This window comes from Hyla sarda, chromosome 9 (genome assembly GCF_029499605.1).
Source record: "Hyla sarda isolate aHylSar1 chromosome 9, aHylSar1.hap1, whole genome shotgun sequence".
Taxonomy (NCBI): Eukaryota; Metazoa; Chordata; class Amphibia; order Anura; family Hylidae; genus Hyla; species Hyla sarda.
The window spans coordinates 7,978,909-8,001,256 of record NC_079197.1 but is presented as its reverse complement, the minus strand read 5'-3'; the positions used below and the strand labels follow the sequence as shown (position 1 = coordinate 8,001,256).

The following is a 22,348-nucleotide window of genomic DNA, read 5'->3' as shown; positions in this document are numbered from 1 at the left end:
TATACAATGTTGTACTTTTTATGCCTTTTTTGTTTTATACATTTCTTTTAAATTTTTAAGCAATTGCAGCAACATTTTGAGTTATATGATACAAAAGTTGTGATATCTATGGGATGGCTGAAGCGTATAGGATCCATCGCCGAACTAGTTATTAACTCCTCCTACTTTGCTATAGGCCACACCCACTTCCAGGTATTCTATTGGGGGGTGATGCTGATCTGGCATCTCTCACTGAGACTTGGAGGGTCCCATTGGTTTCTTATGGATCATACGGGCCTAATCTTCATCTCTGTGCGCTTATAGGAATAGTTGTGCCCCTTTCCTGTGCCCCAGGTGATGCCCGTAGAACTAGACGTGTGCTCTCCAAGGAAATAAAGCCCATTCAGGTTCGAGTTATGGCAGGCGCTGTACCACCAGGCCCCCTTGAACATCAGGGAGCAGTTGTTTACATGCTTATCGTTGTCTTGATCTTTGGTGGAAAATTTCATATTATTTTGTCCTTTCATAGAATCTCCTGAAAAAGGCAAAAAAAAAAAAAAAAAAGATAAAAATTTTAATTTTAGTGTGCTATGAGTTCCATGTACCACTAGGGGAGCTGTGGAGCTAATTGTTTGCTATTTTGTTTTGCTGAGAATAGTCCCTCTAGTGGTCATAGGGATAAACTGCAGCCAGTTCTGCATTTACCTGCATCCCCCTCTATGAGACTTCCAAAATTTAATTTATACTTTTCTGATTCCCCCGAAACTTTGAATGCCGAATATTTAGCAAATTGTTTCTTGTTTTCAAAATCCTGGAGATCCACACGAAGCTCCCAGGTGCCTGCGAGACAAAGAAACCATCTGTAATGCGGCAACCGTATAAGGCAGTGTTTCCCAACCAGTGTGCCTCCAGCTGTTGCAAAACTACAACTCTCAGCATGCCCGGACAGCCGTTGGCTGTCCGGACATGCTGAGAGCTGTAGTTTTGCAACAGCTGGAGGCACACTGGTTGGAAAACACTGATGTAAGGGGTTTGGACGTCTTATGTAGATGAAAGGAATTATAAATGTTTTAATAATTTCTATTATAAAATTTCTGCTTGCTGTCAGTGAATAAAAAGACATTCAGTACAATGGACCTGTCCTGGTTATAAGCTGCAAATAACGTCGTAGACTCGACATTACCTGTAGATGTGATCATATAGAGATTGTCGTTCCCTAACCAAAACTCATTCAACCGGCTTCCAAACCCTTTCTTGTAGGAATCCCAGTCACGGAAAAAATCTACTGATCCGTCCCAACGTCTCTGGAAAACCTACGGAATAATACAATGGATCTCACTATAAGACATTGAGTCACTGTGTACATACATTCCATTACTTATCCTGTACTGATCCTGAGTTATATCCTGTATTATACTCCAGAGCTGTACTCACTATTCTGCTGGTGAGGTCACTGTGTACATACATTACATTACTTATCCTGTACTGATCCTGAGTTATATCCTGTATTATACTCCAGAGCTGTACTCACTATTCTGCTGGTGAGGTCACTGTGTACATACATTACATTACTTATCCTGTACTGATCCTGAGTTATATCCTGTATTATACTCCAGAGCTGTACTCCCTATTCTGCTGGTGAGGTCACTGTGTACATACATTACATTACTTATCCTGTACTGATCCTGAGTTATATCCTGTATTATACTCCAGAGCTGCACTCACTATTCTGCTGGTGAGATCACTGTGTACATACATTCCATTACTTATCCTGTACTGATCCTGAGTTATATCCTGTATTATACTCCAGAGCTGTACTCACTATTCTGCTGGTGAGGTCAATGTGTACACACATTACATTACTTATCCTGTACTGATCCTGAGTTATATCCTGTATTATACTCCAGAGCTGTATTCACTATTCTGCTGGTGGGGGTCACTGTGTACATACATTACATTACTTATCCTGTACTGATCCTGAGTTATATCCTGTATTATACTCCAGAGCTGTACTCACTATTCTGCTGGTGAGGTCACTGTGTACATACATTACATCACTTATCCTGTACTGATCCTGAGTTATATCCTGTATTATACTCCAGAGCTGTACTCACTATTCTGCTGGTGAGGTCACTGTGTACATACATTACATTACTTATCCTGTACTGATCCTGAGTTATATCCTGTATTATACCCCAGAGCTGTACTCACTATTCTGCTGGTGAGGTCACTGTGTACATACATTACATTACTTATCCTGTACTGATCCTGAGTTATATCCTGTATTATACTCCAGAGCTGCACTCACTATTCTGCTGGTGAGATCACTGTGTACATACATTACATTACTTATCCTGTACTGATCCTGAGTTATATCCTGTATTATACCCCAGAGCTGTACTCACTATTCTGCTGGTGAGGTCACTGTGTACATACATTACATTACTTATCCTGTACTGATCCTGAGTTATATCCTGTATTGTACTCCAGAGCTGTACTCACTATTCTGCTGGTGAGGTCACTGTGTACATACATTACATTACTTATCCTGTACTGATCCTGAGTTATATCCTGTATTATACTCCAGAGCTGTACTCACTATTCTGCTGGTGAGGTCACTGTGTACATACATTACATTACTTATCCTGTACTGATCCTGAGTTATATCCTGTATTATACTCCAGAGCTGTACTCACTATTCTGCTGGTGAGGAAACTGTGTACATACATTACATTACTTATCCTGTACTGATCCTGAGTTATATCCTGTATTATACTCCAGAGCTGTACTCACTATTCTGCTGGTGAGATCACTGTGTACATACATTACATTACTTATCCTGTACTGATCCTGAGTTATATCCTGTATTATACTCCAGAGCTGCACTCACTATTCTGCTGGTGAGGTCACTGTGTACATACATTACATTACTTATCCTGTACTGATTCTGAGTTATATCCTGTATTATACTCCAGAGCTGTACTCACTATTCTGCTGGTGAGGTCACTGTGTACATACATTACATTACTTATCCTGTACTGATCCTGAGTTATATCCTGTATTATACTCCAGAGCTGTACTCACTATTCTGCTGGTGAGGTCACTGTGTACATACATTACATTACTTATCCTGTACTGATCCTGATTATATCCTGTATTATACTCCAGAGCTGTACTCACTATTCTGCTGGTGAGGTCACTGTATACATACATTACATTACTTATCCTGTACTGATCCTGAGTTATATCCTGTATTATACTCCAGAGCTGTACTCACTATTCTGCTGGTGAGGTCACTGTGTACATACATTACATTACTTATCCTGTACTGATCCTGAGTTATATCCTGTATTATACTCCGGAGCTGTACTCACTATCCAGCCTCCGCCGTCAGTATGCAGGTCACACAGGACCATCAGGGGGGTCTCACCATCCGGGTATACGGTGTACCAGTCGCTCAGCACTGCCCCCTGATCCTGGAGCTCCTTACAGTTCCTGGCAACTGGTATAATAAAGAGAAACATCAGATATGAAGTAACGCTGTGATCCACTATAACCTTTCCTGACCCTAGGGTCAGGAACCATTCATTCTAGTTGATGTCTGAAAACCTGATCAAACTGCGGCCCTTCAGTTGTTGCAGAACTACAACTCCCAGCATGCCCGGACAGCCGTGGCTGTCCGGGCATGCTGGGAGTTATAGTTTTGCAACATCTGGAAGACCACAGTTTGGACACCACTGAGTTAAACAAAACAAAAAATCTAAAAGTTAAACAACATTATGGAAATTATCAGCTGCCACTAGGGGGCGCTCTATGCATACACATGTATACAGCCCCTATTTTATTCAGTGGCAACCATAGCAATCTATATGCTGTAAATAATGCACCTTGGCTGTGGCCCCTAATGCTTTGGGCCCCTGGGCAGTGCCTAGTTGCCCTACTTTTTTTCGGTTTACCCATGCATGGCCCACGGTATGGGGGGGGGGGGGATATTTGCAATAATAACTCACCGTATCCAGAATTTGGTCTATAATTTTCTCCTTTTTCACCTTAAAAAAAAATAAAATAAAATAATAATAAATAGTTTCCATATTTTTTGTATGTTTAAAAGGAAGATTTTGTGTGAAGCACCTAGTGGTCATCAGTGGTACTGCATCTGACTGAAGATATTTTGGGATCCACCAACAATAATGGGGGGACATGTCCACTGTGGGTGCAGGGCCTAGAGTGGACCTGCTGGATTCTATTGTATTCATAGAGATAAGCAGCAGAAATTGTGTCTGGCGGCTGCTAATCTCCCTTTCTGTATATAAGTCACATGTAGAGGTGTATGGGGGTCTATGGGAATGCCTCGGTATATAAAATATTCTGGGTAATAATCTCCTCCTCACCTCTCTCTCCTTTTAGGCCGAGATCCCCTGTGAGGAAAAAGGTGAGAAACATAAAATGTAACACGACATCCCTATAGATGATATGTCAGTATGGATGCGAGCGGCGACAAACCTCTCTGCCCCACCGGCCCGGCCTTCCCTGGATCCCCCCGACCTCCTGTAAGAAGAAAGACATCATTCAGAAATTACATAAACAATGGTGGAACCTGGTATATACTGTATATAATTATATATGCACAGCTGGTATAAGTTATATATCTCCTGTATATAGTGATATGGACCATGCTGGTATAACCTGGTATATACTGTATATAATATATATGTACAGCTGGTATAAGTTATATATCTCCTGTATATAGTGATATGGACCATGCTGGTATAACCTGGTATATACTGTATATAATATATATGTACAGCTGGTATAAGTTATATATCTCCTGTATATAGTGATATGGACCATGCTGGTATAACCTGGGTATATAGTGTATATAATATATATGTACAGCTGGTATAAGTTATATATCTCCTGTATATAGTGATATGGACCATGCTGGTATAACCTGGGTATATACTGTATATAATATATATGCACAGCTGGTATAAGTTATATATCTCCTGTATATAGTGATATGGACCATGCTGGTATAACCTGGTATATACTGTATATAATATATATGTACAGCTGGTATAAGTTATATATATCCTGTATATAGTGATATGGACCATGCTGGTATAACCTGGGTATATACTGCATATAATTATATATGTACAGCTGGTATAAGTTATATATCTCCTGCATATAGTGATATGGACCATGCTGGTATAACCTGGGTATATACTGTATATAATATATATGCACAGCTGGTATAAGTTATATATCTCCTGTATATAGTGATATGGACCATGCTGGTATAACCTGGGTATATACTGTATATAATATATATGTACAGCTGGTATAAGTTATATATATCTCCTGTATATAGTGATATGGACCATGCTGGTATAACCTGGTATATACTGTATATAATATATATGTACAGCTGGTATAAGTTATATATCTCCTGTATATAGTGATATGGACCATGCTGGTATAACCTGGGTATATACTGTATATAATATATATGCACAGCTGGTATAAGTTATATATCTCCTGTATATAGTGATATGGACCATGCTGGTATAACCTGGTATATACTGTATATAATATATATGTACAGCTGGTATAAGTTATATATCTCCTGTATATAGTGATATGGACCATGCTGGTATAACCTGGGTATATACTGTATATAATATATATGCACAGCTGCCAGGTATAAGTTATATATCTCCTGTATATAGTGATATGGACCATGCTGGTATTACCTGGTATATACTGTATATAATATATATGTACAGCTGGTATAAGTTATATATCTCCTGTATATAGTGATATGGACCATGCTGGAGGCCCCTGCAATCTGTCATTGCGCACCCACCTTAGTGAGCTCTCCGCAGCGCTGGAGGCTCTGAGTGTGTAGCGTGACAACCACGGGACCAGAGTATCGTGACGACACGCTACGCCCCCTCAATGCAAGTCTATGGGAGGGGGCATGACCACCTTCCATACAACGCATTTTATAATACAATACACTGCAGAACATATGTATAGGGAGGGAAACTGGTCCCTGGGGGCACTGAAGGAGGCTGCCTGACAGGACAGCAAGGGTACAGGGCCACATCTCCCATACTGGGCCACCACACGTGTCAATGGCTGGAAGAACTGACCAGTGAGAATGGGCATTTTACTGGTAAAACACCTGTATTACTGAGACTGGTGTCTGGTAGCGCCCCCTACAGTACAGGGAGGTATTACATGTTCTGTACTCTTTACCTGTATTACTGAAGTGTATGCACTGACTGGTGTCTGGTAGCGCCCCCTACAGTACAGGGAGGTATTACATGTTCTGTACTCTTTACCTGTATTACTGAAGTGTATGCCCTGACTGGTGTCTGGTAGCGCCTCCTACAGTACAGGGAGGTATTACATGTTCTGTACTCTTTACCTGTATTACTGAAGTGTATGCACTGACTGGTGTCTGGTAGCGCCCCCTACAGTACAGGGAGGTATTACATGTTCTGTACTCTTTACCTGTATTACTGAAGTGTATGCACTGACTGGTGTCTGGTAGCGCCTCCTACAGTACAGGGAGGTATTACATGTTCTGTTCTCTTTACCTATACCAGGGTTATTTGCTCCTTTGGACACCAGGTGAGGGCGGCTCCATGTTACTTTTTTAGGACACTGTGTGTTCTGTACAGGACCCTGAAGAAGCTCCTGTCCTCTATATAGACAGTGATTACAGCTCCAGCAGATCTTTCTTACTTTTATATGTAAGGATTTTCTTTATCTATCTACTTATTTTTCTCACCTTTTTCCTATTTTTGGATGACATTTTGGTGGCTTCAGAACCAATTACCAGGTTTCCATAGAGTTCTGGTCTCAACATACAATGGTTTCAACATACAATGGTCGTCCTGGAACCAATTAATATTGTAACTTGAGGGACCTCTGTATTACAATTACTACTTAACCCGTAGGCTTCATATTCTAAACAATGTCCTGACCTTTCGGACCCATTGCTCCGGCTTCTCCCTTCTCTCCGGCAGCTCCTGGGAGGCCCGGACATCCTCGGAGGACGGCCAGCTTGTCCTCGTCTCCAACCCCGATGACCTTCACTTCTGCAAAGATAACAGAGAGAACAGAAATAATAGAAGACAGAGAAGACATCTGTCACAGACGGTGGGGACAGTTTAGGGTCTGGTAGGGGCCATGACCTGCACTGACTGTCACATGGGATGAGACCTTACTCAGGGGTGGGATTATTATTTTTTATTTTTTTTATTTAAGTATTTATTTATAACTTTTTATGAACCGACATACAGCAATAAACAAAACAATACACCAACAGGTGACCCAGCATAAAGTCCACCCGCCCACCAACAGCGTAACACAAAAAGAGAACTGCAGGGCCATATTTACGTTCCAGGTAGACCTCAACCGGCCCATAGACACTAAGACAAACAACAGACTCGCACCCTTACACACTCCTGGAGCAATCCACCCACCTAACTACCCAGTCCAGCCAGCCAAACTAACTCGGAGAACTAACCCTCTCAGGGGGGACCACCGACTCACCCAGCACAAGCCAGGGCATCCAGACCTTGTCAAACTTCTTGGGGCATTTACGGCTAATATACAGCATCCTATATAGTGGTACATATTTATTGACTAAGGTAAACCATCTCGAAAGTGGGGGGAGAGGTATCCTTCCAGGCCATAATCAATACTTTACGAGCATAAAACAATAAAAATCAAACTAGAAGGCGCCTATGGGAACCCGTGGCCAAGTCATTAATAACACCCAGTAGACCGACGACCGGGGAAAAAGCATAGGGTGATCAGTGATCAGTGATCAGCCATAAATTGCATCCCCCCCAGAAGGGTTCTACATAAGGGCAACTCCACAATGCATGTAAGAGGGAACCCATGTCCACACCACGTCTATGGGATTATTATTCTTAATGGGGAAGTCCAGCTCTGTATAATCTTCTCACGTGTGATGGATATACATCAGATCGGATCTTTGGAATCCACAGGATTGGGCCAACACTCATCTCTCTGTAAGTCCCTATTGGTTAAAATGGCTTTTTGCTCAGAATTTTTGTCAGAAATTTATAGTAATGGAAAACTCCTAATTTATGTAGATTTGGTTTCTCTAGAGTTTGGGAAATTATAAACTTTTTGAGGGAGATTTATCAGAATTTGTGCAGAGGAAAAGTTGCCCAGTCGCCCACATCAACCAATCAGATCGCTTCTTTCATTTTTCAGAGGCCTTTTCAAAAATGAAACAAAGCAATCTGATTGGTTGTTATGGGCAACTAGCCAACTTTTCCTCTGCACAAGTTTTGATAAATCTCCCCCTATTCTGATTGTAGCAGCTTTCTGTTGATGTCAATGGGATTCTGTGGCTTAGTACATTTGTGGGAAGCTCTGTAGTGTAGTACAAATTGCTGTAGTGTGAACATACTCTCAGGGGCACACAGGGGTGAGAAAGCCCGGACTGGCCATTGGGCACAATACTGGCACAGTTTCCCCACGTTGCTTAGCTGTTTGACAGAGTGTTGAGCCATTGACTCCTCGCCCTGTCAATCACTCATGTGACCGCTTTCACTATGCAGGCAGCCACAAGAGGCCGAATATCCTATCCTCTGCGCTCCGACACATGAGCGACATCATTATCATGCGCTGGAGCACAGAGCAGAGAAAAAGACGAAAGCCGCGCTCAGCCTATCACTGGTCGAGGCAGGACATCACTACGGCCGCTGATAAGCTATGCACAGTGTGACATGTTGGGCACCAAAAGCGGGAAGAAGAACGCACCGGAGGAAGACGAGTTAAGGGTTTAATGATTTTAGTAGTGGCAGCCCAGGCATAGTGGCAAAGTTAATTTTTTTTGCTATATGTTTTATACATATATATATACAGAGATATATAGAGTAGTTAGGAGTAGCCGTATTAGTCCAGTGATGCAAAAAAGCAAAATCATCGGTAGTTGCAGTATCTTGTAATATCTTGTAGAGTAGTTAGGAATAGCCGCAGTATTGTGAGCTCAGAAATGCTTATGACTTGATAAAGGGAGGAATCCCGAAAGCTTCTCTACATAATCTTGTTAGTCCAATAAAAAAGGTTATTACAAGATACTGCAACTACCGATGATTTTGCTTTATATATATATATATATATATATATATATGGGTCAGTACTTTCCTCAGGGACAGGACACCTCTTCAGGTGTAACGGAGATTCAAGTTAGGCCATTTAGCACTCCGCGGGCTTCTGCAGATGGGTGCTCTTTCCTTCTGGAGAGAGTTCTGGCTTGGCATAAATCCCAATCAGTTCTGAAACTTCTTAAATGGAGCCTGAGCTGTTTTGCAGGACACACTACCTGTGAAGGTGGTGTGGTTGAGCTAATTTAAATATATATATATACACACACACACAAGTACAGTGGCATATTTTGCCATATTTTTCTATGGTTGGGTTTTCCCATTGATATATATATATTAATACGTTTTACCTACCTGGGCAAGAGTCCTCGGCAGCACAAAACGCGCTAAATAAGAGAAGGGCGAGCGCTGCCTTCCACATGATAGCCAACAATGTATATTCGGAGGCCGCAGTCTCTGCCATCGAAAGATCTTTATTCTATTTATTGTCACAACTGACCGAAGCGAAGGAGCTTTATCTTCTACGACCGGATAAGTAACGCTTCCTCCGGAAAATCTGTCACATTATGCACACAAAGTCACATGTGCAACCTTCCTGTATATAGCGTGTTAAGTCACATGTGCAACCTTCCTGTATATAGCGTGCAAAGTCACATGTGCAACCTTCCTGTATATAGCGTGTTAAGTCACATGTACAACCTTCCTGTATATAGCGTGTTAAGTCACATGTACAACCTTCCTGTATATAGCGTGTTAAGTCACATGTACAACCTTCCTGTATATAGCGTGCAAAGTCACATGTGCAACCTTCCTGTATATAGCGTGTTAAGTCACATGTACAACCTTCCTGTATATAGCGTGTTAGGTCACATGTACAGCCTTCCTGTATATAGCGTGCAAAGTCACATGTGCAACCTTCCTGTATATAGCGTGTTAAGTCACATGTACAACCTTCCTGTATATAGCGTGCAAAGTCACATGTACAACCTTCCTGCATATAGCGTGTTAAGTCACATGTACAACCTTCCTGCATATAGCGTGCAAAGTCACATGTACAACTTTCCGGTCCAGGCCTTGGGCGTCACATCACAGGGCTATGGGTCTGGGCTTTAGGGGTTACATCATAGGGCTAAGGGATCTGGGCCTTGGGTGGTTACATTACAGGGCTATGGGGTCCGGGCCTCAGGGGGTCACATCACAGGGCTATAGGGTCGTGGCCTCGGGGTCACATCACAGGGCTATGGGGTCCAAGCCTCAGGGGTCACATCACAGGGCTATGGGGTCCAAGCCTCAGGGGTCACATCACGTAACTATGGGGACCAGGCCTTGGGCCTCAGATCACAGGGCTATGGGGGTCACATCACAACACTATAGGGTCCAGGAATCGGGGGTCACATGACAGGGCTATGAAGTCCGGACCTCGAGGGTCACATCACAGGGCTATGGGGTCCAGGCTTCCGGTCACGTCACAGGCCTATGGCGTCTGGGCCTTGAGTCACATCACAGGTCTATGGGCTCCGGTCTTTGGGTCACATCACAGGTCACACACTTGACAGCACAAGGGGGACCACACAATATCAAGTGGGTGGTTTTATTGCTACAGTATGACTGATTGGTGTATATCCTTATGGGACAGTATCATTCACTATTCCAATAGTAATTGATATGACACATACTGGAAAAAAAAACACATTTATTTATAGTAATAATATAGATTCAATTATACATATTTCTCTATATATTTATAATTTTTATATATTTTTTTATTATTATTATTATTATTTTTTTTTTTTCCTAGTAACACCCCATATTAGTCTGTAGGGACTTTTATGACATTGCAGTAGTCCATTATATTCTATTTCCTTGTCCATTGTCCTCAGGCAGAAGTAGGTCAGTCGGTGAGAGAATAATTTCAGGGCTTTCCTTATTCTCTGTTATTATCGTGAATGGCGCCTTAGGTCACCATTTCTGTTTTCTCGTTCACGGCACAAAAAGTCCCTGGTTTTTCGACAGCGAAGAAGATTTATTCTATTGTGTCTCCGTATTTGTTCTGCTTTGTGTTATCTGACATCTGATGGTGCCCTGAAAAGGATATATAGAAGGAATAATAATAATAATAATAATAATAATAATAATAATAATAATAATAATAATAATAATAATAATAATAATAATAATAATAATAATAATAATAATAATAATAATAATAATAATAATAATAATAATAATAATAATAATAATAATAATAATAATAATAATAATAATAATAATAATAATAATAATAATAATAATAATAATAATAATAATAATAATAATAATAATAATAATAATAATAATAATAATAATAATAATAATAATAATAATAATAATAATAATAATAATAATAATAATAATAATAATAATAATAATAATAATAATAATAATAATAATAATAATAATAATAATAATAATAATAATAATAATAATAATAATAATAATAATAATAATAATAATAATAATAATAATAATAATAATAATAATAATAATAATAATAATAATAATAATAATAATAATAATAATAATAATAATAATAATAATAATAATAATAATAATAATAATAATAATAATAATAATAATAATAATAATAATAATAATAATAATAATAATAATAATAATAATAATAATAATAATAATAATAATAATAATAATAATAATAATAATAATAATAATAATAATAATAATAATAATAATAATAATAATAATAATAATAATAATAATAATAATAATAATAATAATAATAATAATAATAATAATAATAATAATAATAATAATAATAATAATAATAATAATAATAATAATAATAATAATAATAATAATAATAATAATAATAATAATAATAATAATAATAATAATAATAATAATAATAATAATAATAATAATAATAATAATAATAATAATAATAATAATAATAATAATAATAATAATAATAATAATAATAATAATAATAATAATAATAATAATAATAATAATAATAATAATAATAATAATAATAATAATAATAATAATAATAATAATAATAATAATAATAATAATAATAATAATAATAATAATAATAATAATAATAATAATAATAATAATAATAATAATAATAATAATAATAATAATAATAATAATAATAATAATAATAATAATAATAATAATAATAATAATAATAATAATAATAATAATAATAATAATAATAATAATAATAATAATAATAATAATAATAATAATAATAATAATAATAATAATAATAATAATAATAATAATAATAATAATAATAATAATAATAATAATAATAATAATAATAATAATAATAATAATAATAATAATAATAATAATAATAATAATAATAATAATAATAATAATAATAATAATAATAATAATAATAATAATAATAATAATAATAATAATAATAATAATAATAATAATAATAATAATAATAATAATAATAATAATAATAATAATAATAATAATAATAATAATAATAATAATAATAATAATAATAATAATAATAATAATAATAATAATAATAATAATAATAATAATAATAATAATAATAATAATAATAATAATAATAATAATAATAATAATAATAATAATAATAATAATAATAATAATAATAATAATAATAATAATAATAATAATAATAATAATAATAATAATAATAATAATAATAATAATAATAATAATAATAATAATAATAATAATAATATATATATATATATATATATATTCAATAATGGTCTATGGTGATTCAATTTAAAGGAATTCTCTGGTCTAGAGTTTTCAAAACCAAGGTTCCCCTGGCCGTTGCAAAACTACAACTCCCAGCATGCCCGGACAGCCGAAGGCTGTCCGGGCATGCTGGGAGTTGTAGTTTTGCAACAGCTGGAGACACCCTGGTTGGGAAACACTGAATTGGCCAAAAGTGATACACTGTACAGGGACTGAGTAGGCGGAGCACATCACTGTGTCATGCTCCGCCTCCTCAGGCCCGAACCAACTTGTACACATAGGGAGAGATTTATCAAAACCGGTGAAGAGGAAAACCTGTCCAGTTGCCCATAGCAACCAATCAGATTGCTTCTTTCATTTTTCAAAAAAAAAAAAATGAAAGAAGCGATCTGATTGGTTGCTATAGGCAACTGGTCAACTTTTGTCCCCCATAGTCAGCCATGTATCTTCAACAACAAGGCCCGGGCCTAGGGCGCCACATTATGGGGGGCAGTGGCCGGTGACAGGGTGATCTTTGGCAGCTGCCATCTACTTCAGACAGCCCCCTCTGGTGGTACGAGTGATGCAGTGACAGCCCCCTTTATCCCAGCTTTCTGACCTTTCAGGAGCGTGTACCCTTTGAAGAAAGATGTCGGCCATTTCATCTATATTACAATGTTGTCAGCACAATAGAAAGGTCACACGGGCGTCTACACTTCACACCATTACCTGCGTCATGTAGCTGCGATATCTCTCCTTTCTCCAGATAGACCCACAGCTTGGCACACTTCTCCGTTTCCCTCTTGGTCACCGCGTAGCTGGCCACCGACCCTGCGACTGAAAACGGGATCAGATTTATGAAACAAAGCCAAAAAAAATAAATAATAATAATAATTTAGTAAAAAAATTGCGACAAAAGGTGATTCTGTGGAATGTCGCCTGATCTTATCCATCAGGGTTGATCTTTGCTCGGTGGTAGCCCTTGGTGGGTGTATGGTAGTGGGGATGTTGTATCGGTATATGAGGGGTTAATGTTAACCCTATAGTTCGTGACGCCAGGCTGAGGGCTGGTATGCTGAGGTAATTCTCCGGCCTATCGCCGCCCTTCCCAGTAACGATAGGTGCATGAAATGACTGAAGGTCCACAAGGAGAATTAACTTGAACAACTTTACGGTACATCCAAGGCACAGTAACAGTCTCGTACAAACAGTCCTTATATTGCTCAGTTCAAAATGTAGGGCGGCACTTGGACTGGCGTGGTGCACGAGGAAAAATTATAAGATAATTGGAATAAATCCCGGCACTCACTTTTCTTCGTATAATGTAGAATGGATCTTTATTAACGCAAGACGCGTTTCGGCTACAAGCCTTTGTCAATTGACAAAGGCTTGTAGCCGAAACGCGTCTTGCGTTAATAAAGACGCATTCTACATTATACGAAGAAAAGTGAGCGACGGGATTTATTCCAATTATCTTATATTGCTCAGTGACTGACAGTTGTTGCGGACCTTGAGGTATTTAGATAGGTAGATATTGCAGATCCGTCCGGATTTAGGGGTTAGAATAGGTCCGGTGATACTGCAGAGTGTCTGGGGATTGATACACTCTCGATTTAGCATTGACCAGCCATCGCCGCAAGGCTCTGGCCTAACTCACTGCGAGAATAGCTGCGCAGGTCCTTCTCGGTTGACAACCCAGGAACAAGAGAGAGAATAATGGCCGCCGCTCCCTTATATGGGCAGGGGTGGGGTGAATCCGATTGGTCTGAATACCTGTCATTCACTTGTACACAGAATGATGGGATTGCATACGTCATAGGGACCTCCACAGGTCCTCAAGCAGAAATACCATAGAGTTCACCTAGTCACGTGACCCGCAGGTCCTGGTACGCTACGCGCAGGTAATTAGCTATTCATTTACATTTATATAACTATATTTACATAAACCTTGCATAAGTTACTGGTTTACTAGATGGAATAGAGGTGACAAGGGGTAGACTATACAACATGGACCCCTACGTCCTAGGGACTCTGGCTTTGGGACCGCATAGGATGCGGTACCGGGACACCACAGCTCTATTTGGCAGCATATGTATTGTCCCACACAAGGGCGCGATCATGGAGGTGGGCCCCGGCTATAGGGCGTAGGCACCAAGGCGTGGCGCATTCTTGATACCGCACCTTTACTATCATTCCAAGCCCTGCAGCAATATATGGGATGCCAAGTCATGGGTGGTTATCGGATCTTGGGGTTGTCCGCAGTGGGGTGGTCCGCAGCTGGGTGGTTATTAGATGTTGGGGTGGTCCGCAGCTGGGTGGTTATTAGATGTTGGGGTGGTCAGTAGTGGGGTCGTTATTAGATGTTGGAGTGGTCCATAGTAGAGTGGTTATTAGATGTTGAGGTGGTCAGCAGTGGGGTGGTTATTAGATGTTGGGGTGGTCAGTAGTGGGGTGGTTATTAGATATTGGGGTGGCCCGTAGTGGGGTGGTTATTAGATATTGGGGTGGTCAGTAGTGGGGACGTTATTAGATATTGGGGTGGTCCGCAGTGGGGTGGTTATTAGATATTGGGGTGGTCCGTAGTGGAGTGGTTATTAGATATTGGGGTGGTCCGTAGTGGGGTGGTTATTAGATATTGGGTGGTCCATAGTAGAGTGGTTATTAGATGTTGAGGTGGCCCGTAGTGGAGTTGTTATTAGATATTGGGGTGGTCCGTAGTGGGGTGGTTATTAGATATTGGGGTGGTCCGTAGTGGGGTGGTTATTAGATATTGGGGTGGTCCATAGTAGAGTGGTTATTAGATGTTGAGGTGGCCCGTAGTGGAGTGGTTATTAGATATTGGGGTGGCCCGTAGTGGGGTGGTTATTAGATGTTGAGGTGGTTATTAGATATTGGGGTGGTCCGTAGTGGGGTGGCCCGCAGTGGGGTGGTTATTAGATATTGGGGTGGCCCGCAGTGGGGTGGTTATTAGATGTTAGGGTGGTCAGCAGTGGGGTGATTAGATATTGGGGTGGCCCGTAGTGGGGTGGTTATTAGATATTGGGGTGGCCCGTAGTGGGGTGGTTATTAGATGTTGAGGTGGTTATTAGATATTGGGGTGGTCCGTAGTGGGGTGGCCCGCAGTGGGGTGGTTATTAGATATTGGGGTGGCCCGTAGTGGGGTGGTTATTAGATATTGGGGTGGCCCGTAGTGGGGTGGTTATTATATATTGGGGTGGTCCGTAGTGGAGTGGTTATTAGATATTGGGGTGGTCCGTAGTGGAGTGGTTATTAGATATTGGGGTGGTCCGTAGTGGAGTGGTTATTAGATATTGGGGTGGCCCATGCTTGTTTTTGTCTCTTCTGTGATCCTTGTTGAGAACTGTTTCACCCAATTCACCAGACAGATGCACCTGTTCAGAGTAAAATTATAGAGAACTAGGACAAAGGAAGGGGTTGTCTATGGCAGCTACAACTCTTGTAATTAGAGATGAGCGAAGTAACAGTAAATTCGATTCGTCACGAACTTCTCGGCTCGGCAGTTGATGACTTATCCTGCATAAATGAGTTCAGCTTTCAGGTGCTCTGGTGGGCTGGAAAAGGTGGATACAGTCCTAGGAAAGAGTCTCCTAGGAATGTATTCACCTTTTCCAGCCCACGGGAGCACCTGAAAGCTGAACTCATTTATGCAGGATAAGTCATCAACTGCCGAGCCGAGAAGTTCGTGACGAATTGAATTTACTGTAAGTTCGCTCATCTCTACTTGTAATGTTTCCCATTGTGGTATGGGGTGTGATGAGGGCAGATGGAATTACCCTAGGGGCAGATGGCATTAACCCCTTGTATTCGTGACGCCAGCGCGTGGTTTATCCTCAATATCACCCAAAGGTATACCGCTGGATCCTGGGCTAGGCACGGGGACAATAATGACTCCGACGCCAAGTTACAGACAATGGTAGCTTTACTGAGTGACAGATGGTAAAGTCTATACAGTGTAGCCGGGCACACGGAGGTGACCAGTAACTTCAGAGACCTTAAGGACTTGCTGGGACTTGCAGTGGTTTTGGACAATTTAGTGCAGGCCACGCTGACTTGACAATAGATGACAGGGACTGACTTGACTTGACTGGAGACAGACTAAGCTGTGACTTGTATCTTGTGACTCCAGACTCTTAGACTCGACTGCACCTCAGCAAAGACTCAGAAACTAAGAGAGAAGAGACTCCTCCCAGGGCTTTTATAGGGGAGACTCTGGTGGGGTCCCATTGGTCACCCTTAAGTCACCTGGTCACTAATACCTCCTGGGTAACAATCACATGACAACTGGTGATCACATGTTACACTTTCTTAAAGATACAACAATCTTATATACGTAACATAGGGCATAATGTACAATTACAGTAGAACAGATGCAGGGGGGGGGGGGGGCCCAGGGGACACTGCAGGGAGGCTGCCTGACAGGACAGCAGGGGTACAGGGTAACAACTCCCATACTGGGCCACCACACCTATTCTGTCCCTATAGACGTCCTTACCTACAGACACGAGTATATTCCACTGCGGAGAATACGACAAGCGTTTTCTGAAGACACTCTGGATCACCAGTGCGGCACCTGTCCCTGAGAGCACAGGCATAAAGAGGTTAACACAAAGTCAAGATGGGGCGCTACAATACATAAGGCAGTATACGTACATAGGTACCGAAGTGTATTGAAGAGATCAAGTTTTTGCATATTTAGGGCTAGGTTCACACAGTGCTTCCGTCAATCCAGTGTTTCTCAAAAAGTGTGCCTCCAGCTGTAAAACTACAACTCCCAGCATGCCAGGACAGCCAAAGGCAATTAGTATATATATATATATATATATACACACACACACACATATATAAAACAAAAAATTCAATAAAGATCTTGGAAGATGAAAAAAAAATTATATATAATTTACATTAAAAAAAAATATTGGATATATTTAAAATGCATTTATAGATATAAATATCTATAACAATTTCCCATACGGCTCTTTTGCAAAAATAAAATAAATGAATAAAGAAAGAAGGAAATAAATCATTGATCTTGAAGGGTAAAAATAAAAAATTGCTTTGTGTTCAAGTAGTTAAAGGAGGGTTTTACTTAAAAATATATAAATACATTAATAATAAAATAATATTATTAATATGAATATATTTAATATAATATATGTGGTGAGGATGTAGAATTACTCTATGGGCAGATGGCATTAACTCCTTGTGTTCGTGATGCCAGGGCGTGGTTTATCCTCTACACCACCCGGAAGGTATACCGCTGGATCGTGGGCCAGGCATGGGGGCAAATAATGACTCCGAAGCCAAGTTACGGAACAGCAGCAGCTTTACTGAGTCAGACAGATGTAACAGTCTATACAGCTTGGCTAGGTCCACGGAGGTAACCAGTGACTTCAGAGACCTCAGGGATTGCTGGGACTTATGGTGGACTGGGACAATTTGCTGCAGAGCCACGCTGACTGAAGACAGGATGACTTGGACTGACTTGACTATGGCAGATTATTACTGACTTCACCCCTTCTGTAGTTTACCAGGCTCTGACTTGACCTCTGGAGTACTGGACTTTGGGATCCGTGGCTGCGTGGTAGACTTTAGGCCTCTTTAGTGTGGTGTCGAGATGTGAGGTGAGGTGTAGGGGCAGATGGTGTTGCCCAGGGGTAGATGGTGTTAATCCCTTAATGTTTGTGACGCCAGGGCATGGTTTGCCTATGTAACCACTTGAAGGTAGCACCACTAGTCATAGTTTAGGCAGGGCAAATAAGAGTCCAAGGCCAGGTTAGGGTTAACGGTAGCTTTACTGAGGTAGACAGATAGTAATAGTCTATACAGCTCGGCCAGGATCCCAGAGAGGTGACCAGTAACACAGGGGACCTCGCAGCTTGCTGGGACTTGTAGTGACTTGACAGACTTTAGCACAGCCACGCTGACTATAATAGACTTGACTTACTGACTTGTGGCTGTAATTTAGGCCTGAGGCCTCCAGATGTGCTGGACACTGACCCTGAGACGTCTGGACTGGACTTGACCTCAGCAGAAAGTGAATCACAAGAGAGAGATTGTAGAACCTCCCCCTCTTATAAAAGGGCGGAGCAAGGAGCCCATAGGCTAGCTGTGGGTCACCTGGTGCTCTCTGGGTAACAAAACACGTGACTAACATATGACAACCATTATCATGTGACTAATAACTATTTGACCTTATCAAAGGTCCTTTACACTTTATGGGGGGGGGGGGGGGGGGGGGGGGGGGTTGGCACTGCGGGTGAGCCCTGGGGACGTACAGGGACCCAAGCTGATAGGACTGTAGGATGATATCCCGCACTGGGACATCACATTAGGACTCCAGACACACACCTAGGACTTGACCTTACTGCAACTCAGCAAAGACTTAAAGAGCGTGAGGAGGGTCCACCCAGGGCTTATATAGGGGAGACTCTGGTGGGGTCCCATAGGCCACCCTTAGGTCATTAGGTAACACATTTTATATACACAATATCCTATATAACGAGCATAGAAGCAGATATACAAAGGTGCAGGGGGCCCAGGGATCATATATATATATATATATATATATATACATACATACATTCCCATACGACTGCAAAATAAATAATTGATCTAAAAATGTGAAGAGAAAAAAAAAACATGGCTGCATCTCCAAGGGGTTAAAGGATGTCTGTATTGATCCGGGCATGCTGGGAGTTGTAGTTTTGCAACAGCTGGAGATCCACATTTCGGAGACCACTGAACTGGAGCATTAGCTAAGGGGTATTCCAGGAAAAAAACACATATATATATATGAACTGGCTCCAGAAAGTTAAACAGATTTGGAAATTACTTCTATAAAAAAATCTTAATCCTTCCAATAATTATGAGCTGCTGAAGTTGAGTTGTTCTTTTCTGTCTGGCAACAGTGCTCTCTGCTGACATCTCTGCTTGTCTCGGGAACTGCACAGAGTAGAAGAGGTTTGCTATGGGGATTTGCTTCTACTCTGGACAGTTCCGGAGACAGGTGTCATCAGAGAGCACTTAGACAGAAAAGAACAACTCAACTTCAGCAGCTCCTAAGTACTGACATTTTTTAATAGAAGTAATTTGCAAATCTGTTTAACTTTCTGGAGCCAGTTGTTATATCAATTTTCTTTCCTGGAATACCCCTTTAAATTGGTGTTCCTCAACTGTTGCAAAACTTCAACTGTAGTCTTGTAGCAGAAGTCAAATGAAACCCGGCAGGGCCCCTGTGGCCCCTGAATGTCCTGGGCATGTATTATTTAGTATTACCTGAGATAAAGGTGACCACCCCCTTCATGAACGCCTGTGATTGACACGCTGCATAGCCTTGTAATCCCTGAAAACAAACAAAAGATAAGCCATGTTACAGAACTCCCCTTCCGAGGAGTCATGGTGCAGTCGCACTACAAGTCTCAGCTGCTCAGGATTTATACAGGGACTTTCCAATGTAATTAGATAAAAAAAAAAAAAGCCAAATCATTGTCTGATGAAACGTTCTAAAACTTTCTAGAATACCTTGTTACAATTCCCCTGCTGCTTGTCATTGGCTGGGACAGTCTTTCCCAACCAGGGTGCCTCCAGCTGTTGCAAAAATCCCAGGAAGCAGGATGCTGGAATTCGTAGTTTTGCAACAGCTGGAGGCACCCTGGTTTTGAAACACTGGACTGGGAACTAGAAACCCTGCCCACCAGGTAGTTACAATGTATCCAATCCTCTAAACAGAGTCACAGCGCAGCTCTCTGTTCTGTTACAATGTATCACTGCAGGTCAAATATATCAACTCTATCCAGGATTAGTTAGACTGGATACAGTTGTAGCAAACCCTCAGCTGTGAGAAGCACAATGGTAAATGCAAGCACTGGGACGCACTGGGACTCACTGGGTGCTTTGCAGCCACGGCGTCATCGACTCTGGATAATCCCAGGTTCACCATCTTCACTTATACTGGATCCTTCCGGGTGAACTGACGTAACAGCGACCCCCACTGGCGAGGAGGACTAACACTATTCAACCAGCTTTATTAGTATATGTTCACATTTCTATCAAACTCAATGTATGTATGTGTGTATGTGTATGTGTATATATGTATGTTCCAGCATCCCTTCTAAATGATTGGGTATACAGGTGAAACTAGAATATGGGGCAAAGTTCCCACTGAAAATGTATTTCAGTAATGCACCTTAAAAGGTGAAACTAATATATGAGACTCATTACATGCAAAGCGAGATGGTTCAAGACCTGATTTGTCATAATTGTGATGATTATGTGTAAGGCTGCATTCACACCTCGTTTTTTGGCTGGGGGAGGGGAAAACTGGGCGCTCCCGTACCCCAGCCGGATCAGCCCGGTGACTCCGGTCGGCTCAGTTTTGACCCGTATGCGGTTTCCTGGCCGGACCTAAAACTGTAGTATACAAAACCGGATACGGGTTAAAACTGAGCTGACCGGAGTCACCGTTTGACTCCGGTCGGATCATTAAAGTAAATGGAGTCACGGGCTGATCCGGCTGGGGTACGGGAGCGCCCGGTTTTCCCCTCCCCCAGCCGGATCCGGCACCAGTATGTAAAAAGCGAGATGTGAATGCAGCCTAACAGCTCATGAAAACCCCAAATCCCCAATATATTGTATGATTTGGGGGCCATGTCATCTGCTGGTGTTGGTCACTGCGCTTCATTAAGTCCAGGGTCAACGCATCCGTCTACCAGGAGATTTTGGAGCACTTCAGGCTTCCTTTGCTTTTAAGTTGCATTAATGAAATACAATGAACTTTGGCACGATATTCGAGTTTTGCGAGTTTCACCTGTATGTCAACTAAAAAATGCTGTATGAGAATGGAATATGAGGTCCGGACATGAAGACGGATATGAGGACAGATATGAGGACAGGATATGAAGACAAGATATGAGAACGGGATATGAGGACGAGATATGAGGACTGGATGTGAGGACGAGATATGAGGACGAGATATGAGGACGGGATATGAGGACTGGATGTGAGGACGAGATATGAGGACAAGATATGAGGACGGGATATGAGGACGGGATGTGAGGACGAGATATGAAGACAAGATATGAGGACGGGATATGAGGACGGGATATGAGGACTGGATGTGAGGACGAGATATGAAGACAAGATATGAGGACTGGATATGAGGACAGGATATGAGGACAGGATATGAGAACAGGATATGAGGTCAGGATATGAGGACAGCATATGAAGACAAGATATGAGAATGGGATGTGAGGATGGGATATGAAGACAACATAAGAGGACAGGATATGAGAACTGGATGTGAGGACGAGATATGAGGATGAGATATGAGGATGGGATATGAGGACGGCATATGAGGATGAGATATGAGGACGGGATATAAGGATAGAATATGAGGACAGGATATGCGTACAAGATAGGAGGATAAGATATGAGAATAAGATATGAGGACAAGA

At 40.6% G+C, this 22,348-nt stretch overlaps 2 protein-coding genes across 2 annotated transcripts; both read right to left on the bottom strand.

Moving 5' to 3' along the window:
- LOC130291135 (ficolin-1-like) lies at window positions 1-9,626 on the bottom strand. Its single transcript, XM_056539588.1, has 9 exons — window positions 9,495-9,626; window positions 6,978-7,091; window positions 4,483-4,527; window positions 4,371-4,397; window positions 3,990-4,028; window positions 3,354-3,481; window positions 1,163-1,292; window positions 685-819; window positions 1-514 (listed from the first exon to the last, which is right to left on the bottom strand). The coding sequence occupies exons 1-9, from the start codon at window positions 9,601-9,603 to the stop codon at window positions 267-269; spliced, it is 975 nt and encodes a 324-aa protein (XP_056395563.1). The 5' UTR covers window positions 9,604-9,626; the 3' UTR covers window positions 1-266.
- Window positions 9,627-10,866: 1,240 nt separating this feature from the next.
- TMEM141 (transmembrane protein 141) lies at window positions 10,867-20,871 on the bottom strand. Its single transcript, XM_056539587.1, has 5 exons — window positions 20,782-20,871; window positions 20,172-20,238; window positions 17,389-17,472; window positions 13,605-13,712; window positions 10,867-11,222 (listed from the first exon to the last, which is right to left on the bottom strand). Exons 1-5 carry the CDS (start codon window positions 20,833-20,835, stop codon window positions 11,164-11,166), a joined length of 372 nt encoding a protein of 123 aa, XP_056395562.1. The 5' UTR covers window positions 20,836-20,871; the 3' UTR covers window positions 10,867-11,163.
- Between the last annotated feature and the right edge of the window lie 1,477 nt (window positions 20,872-22,348).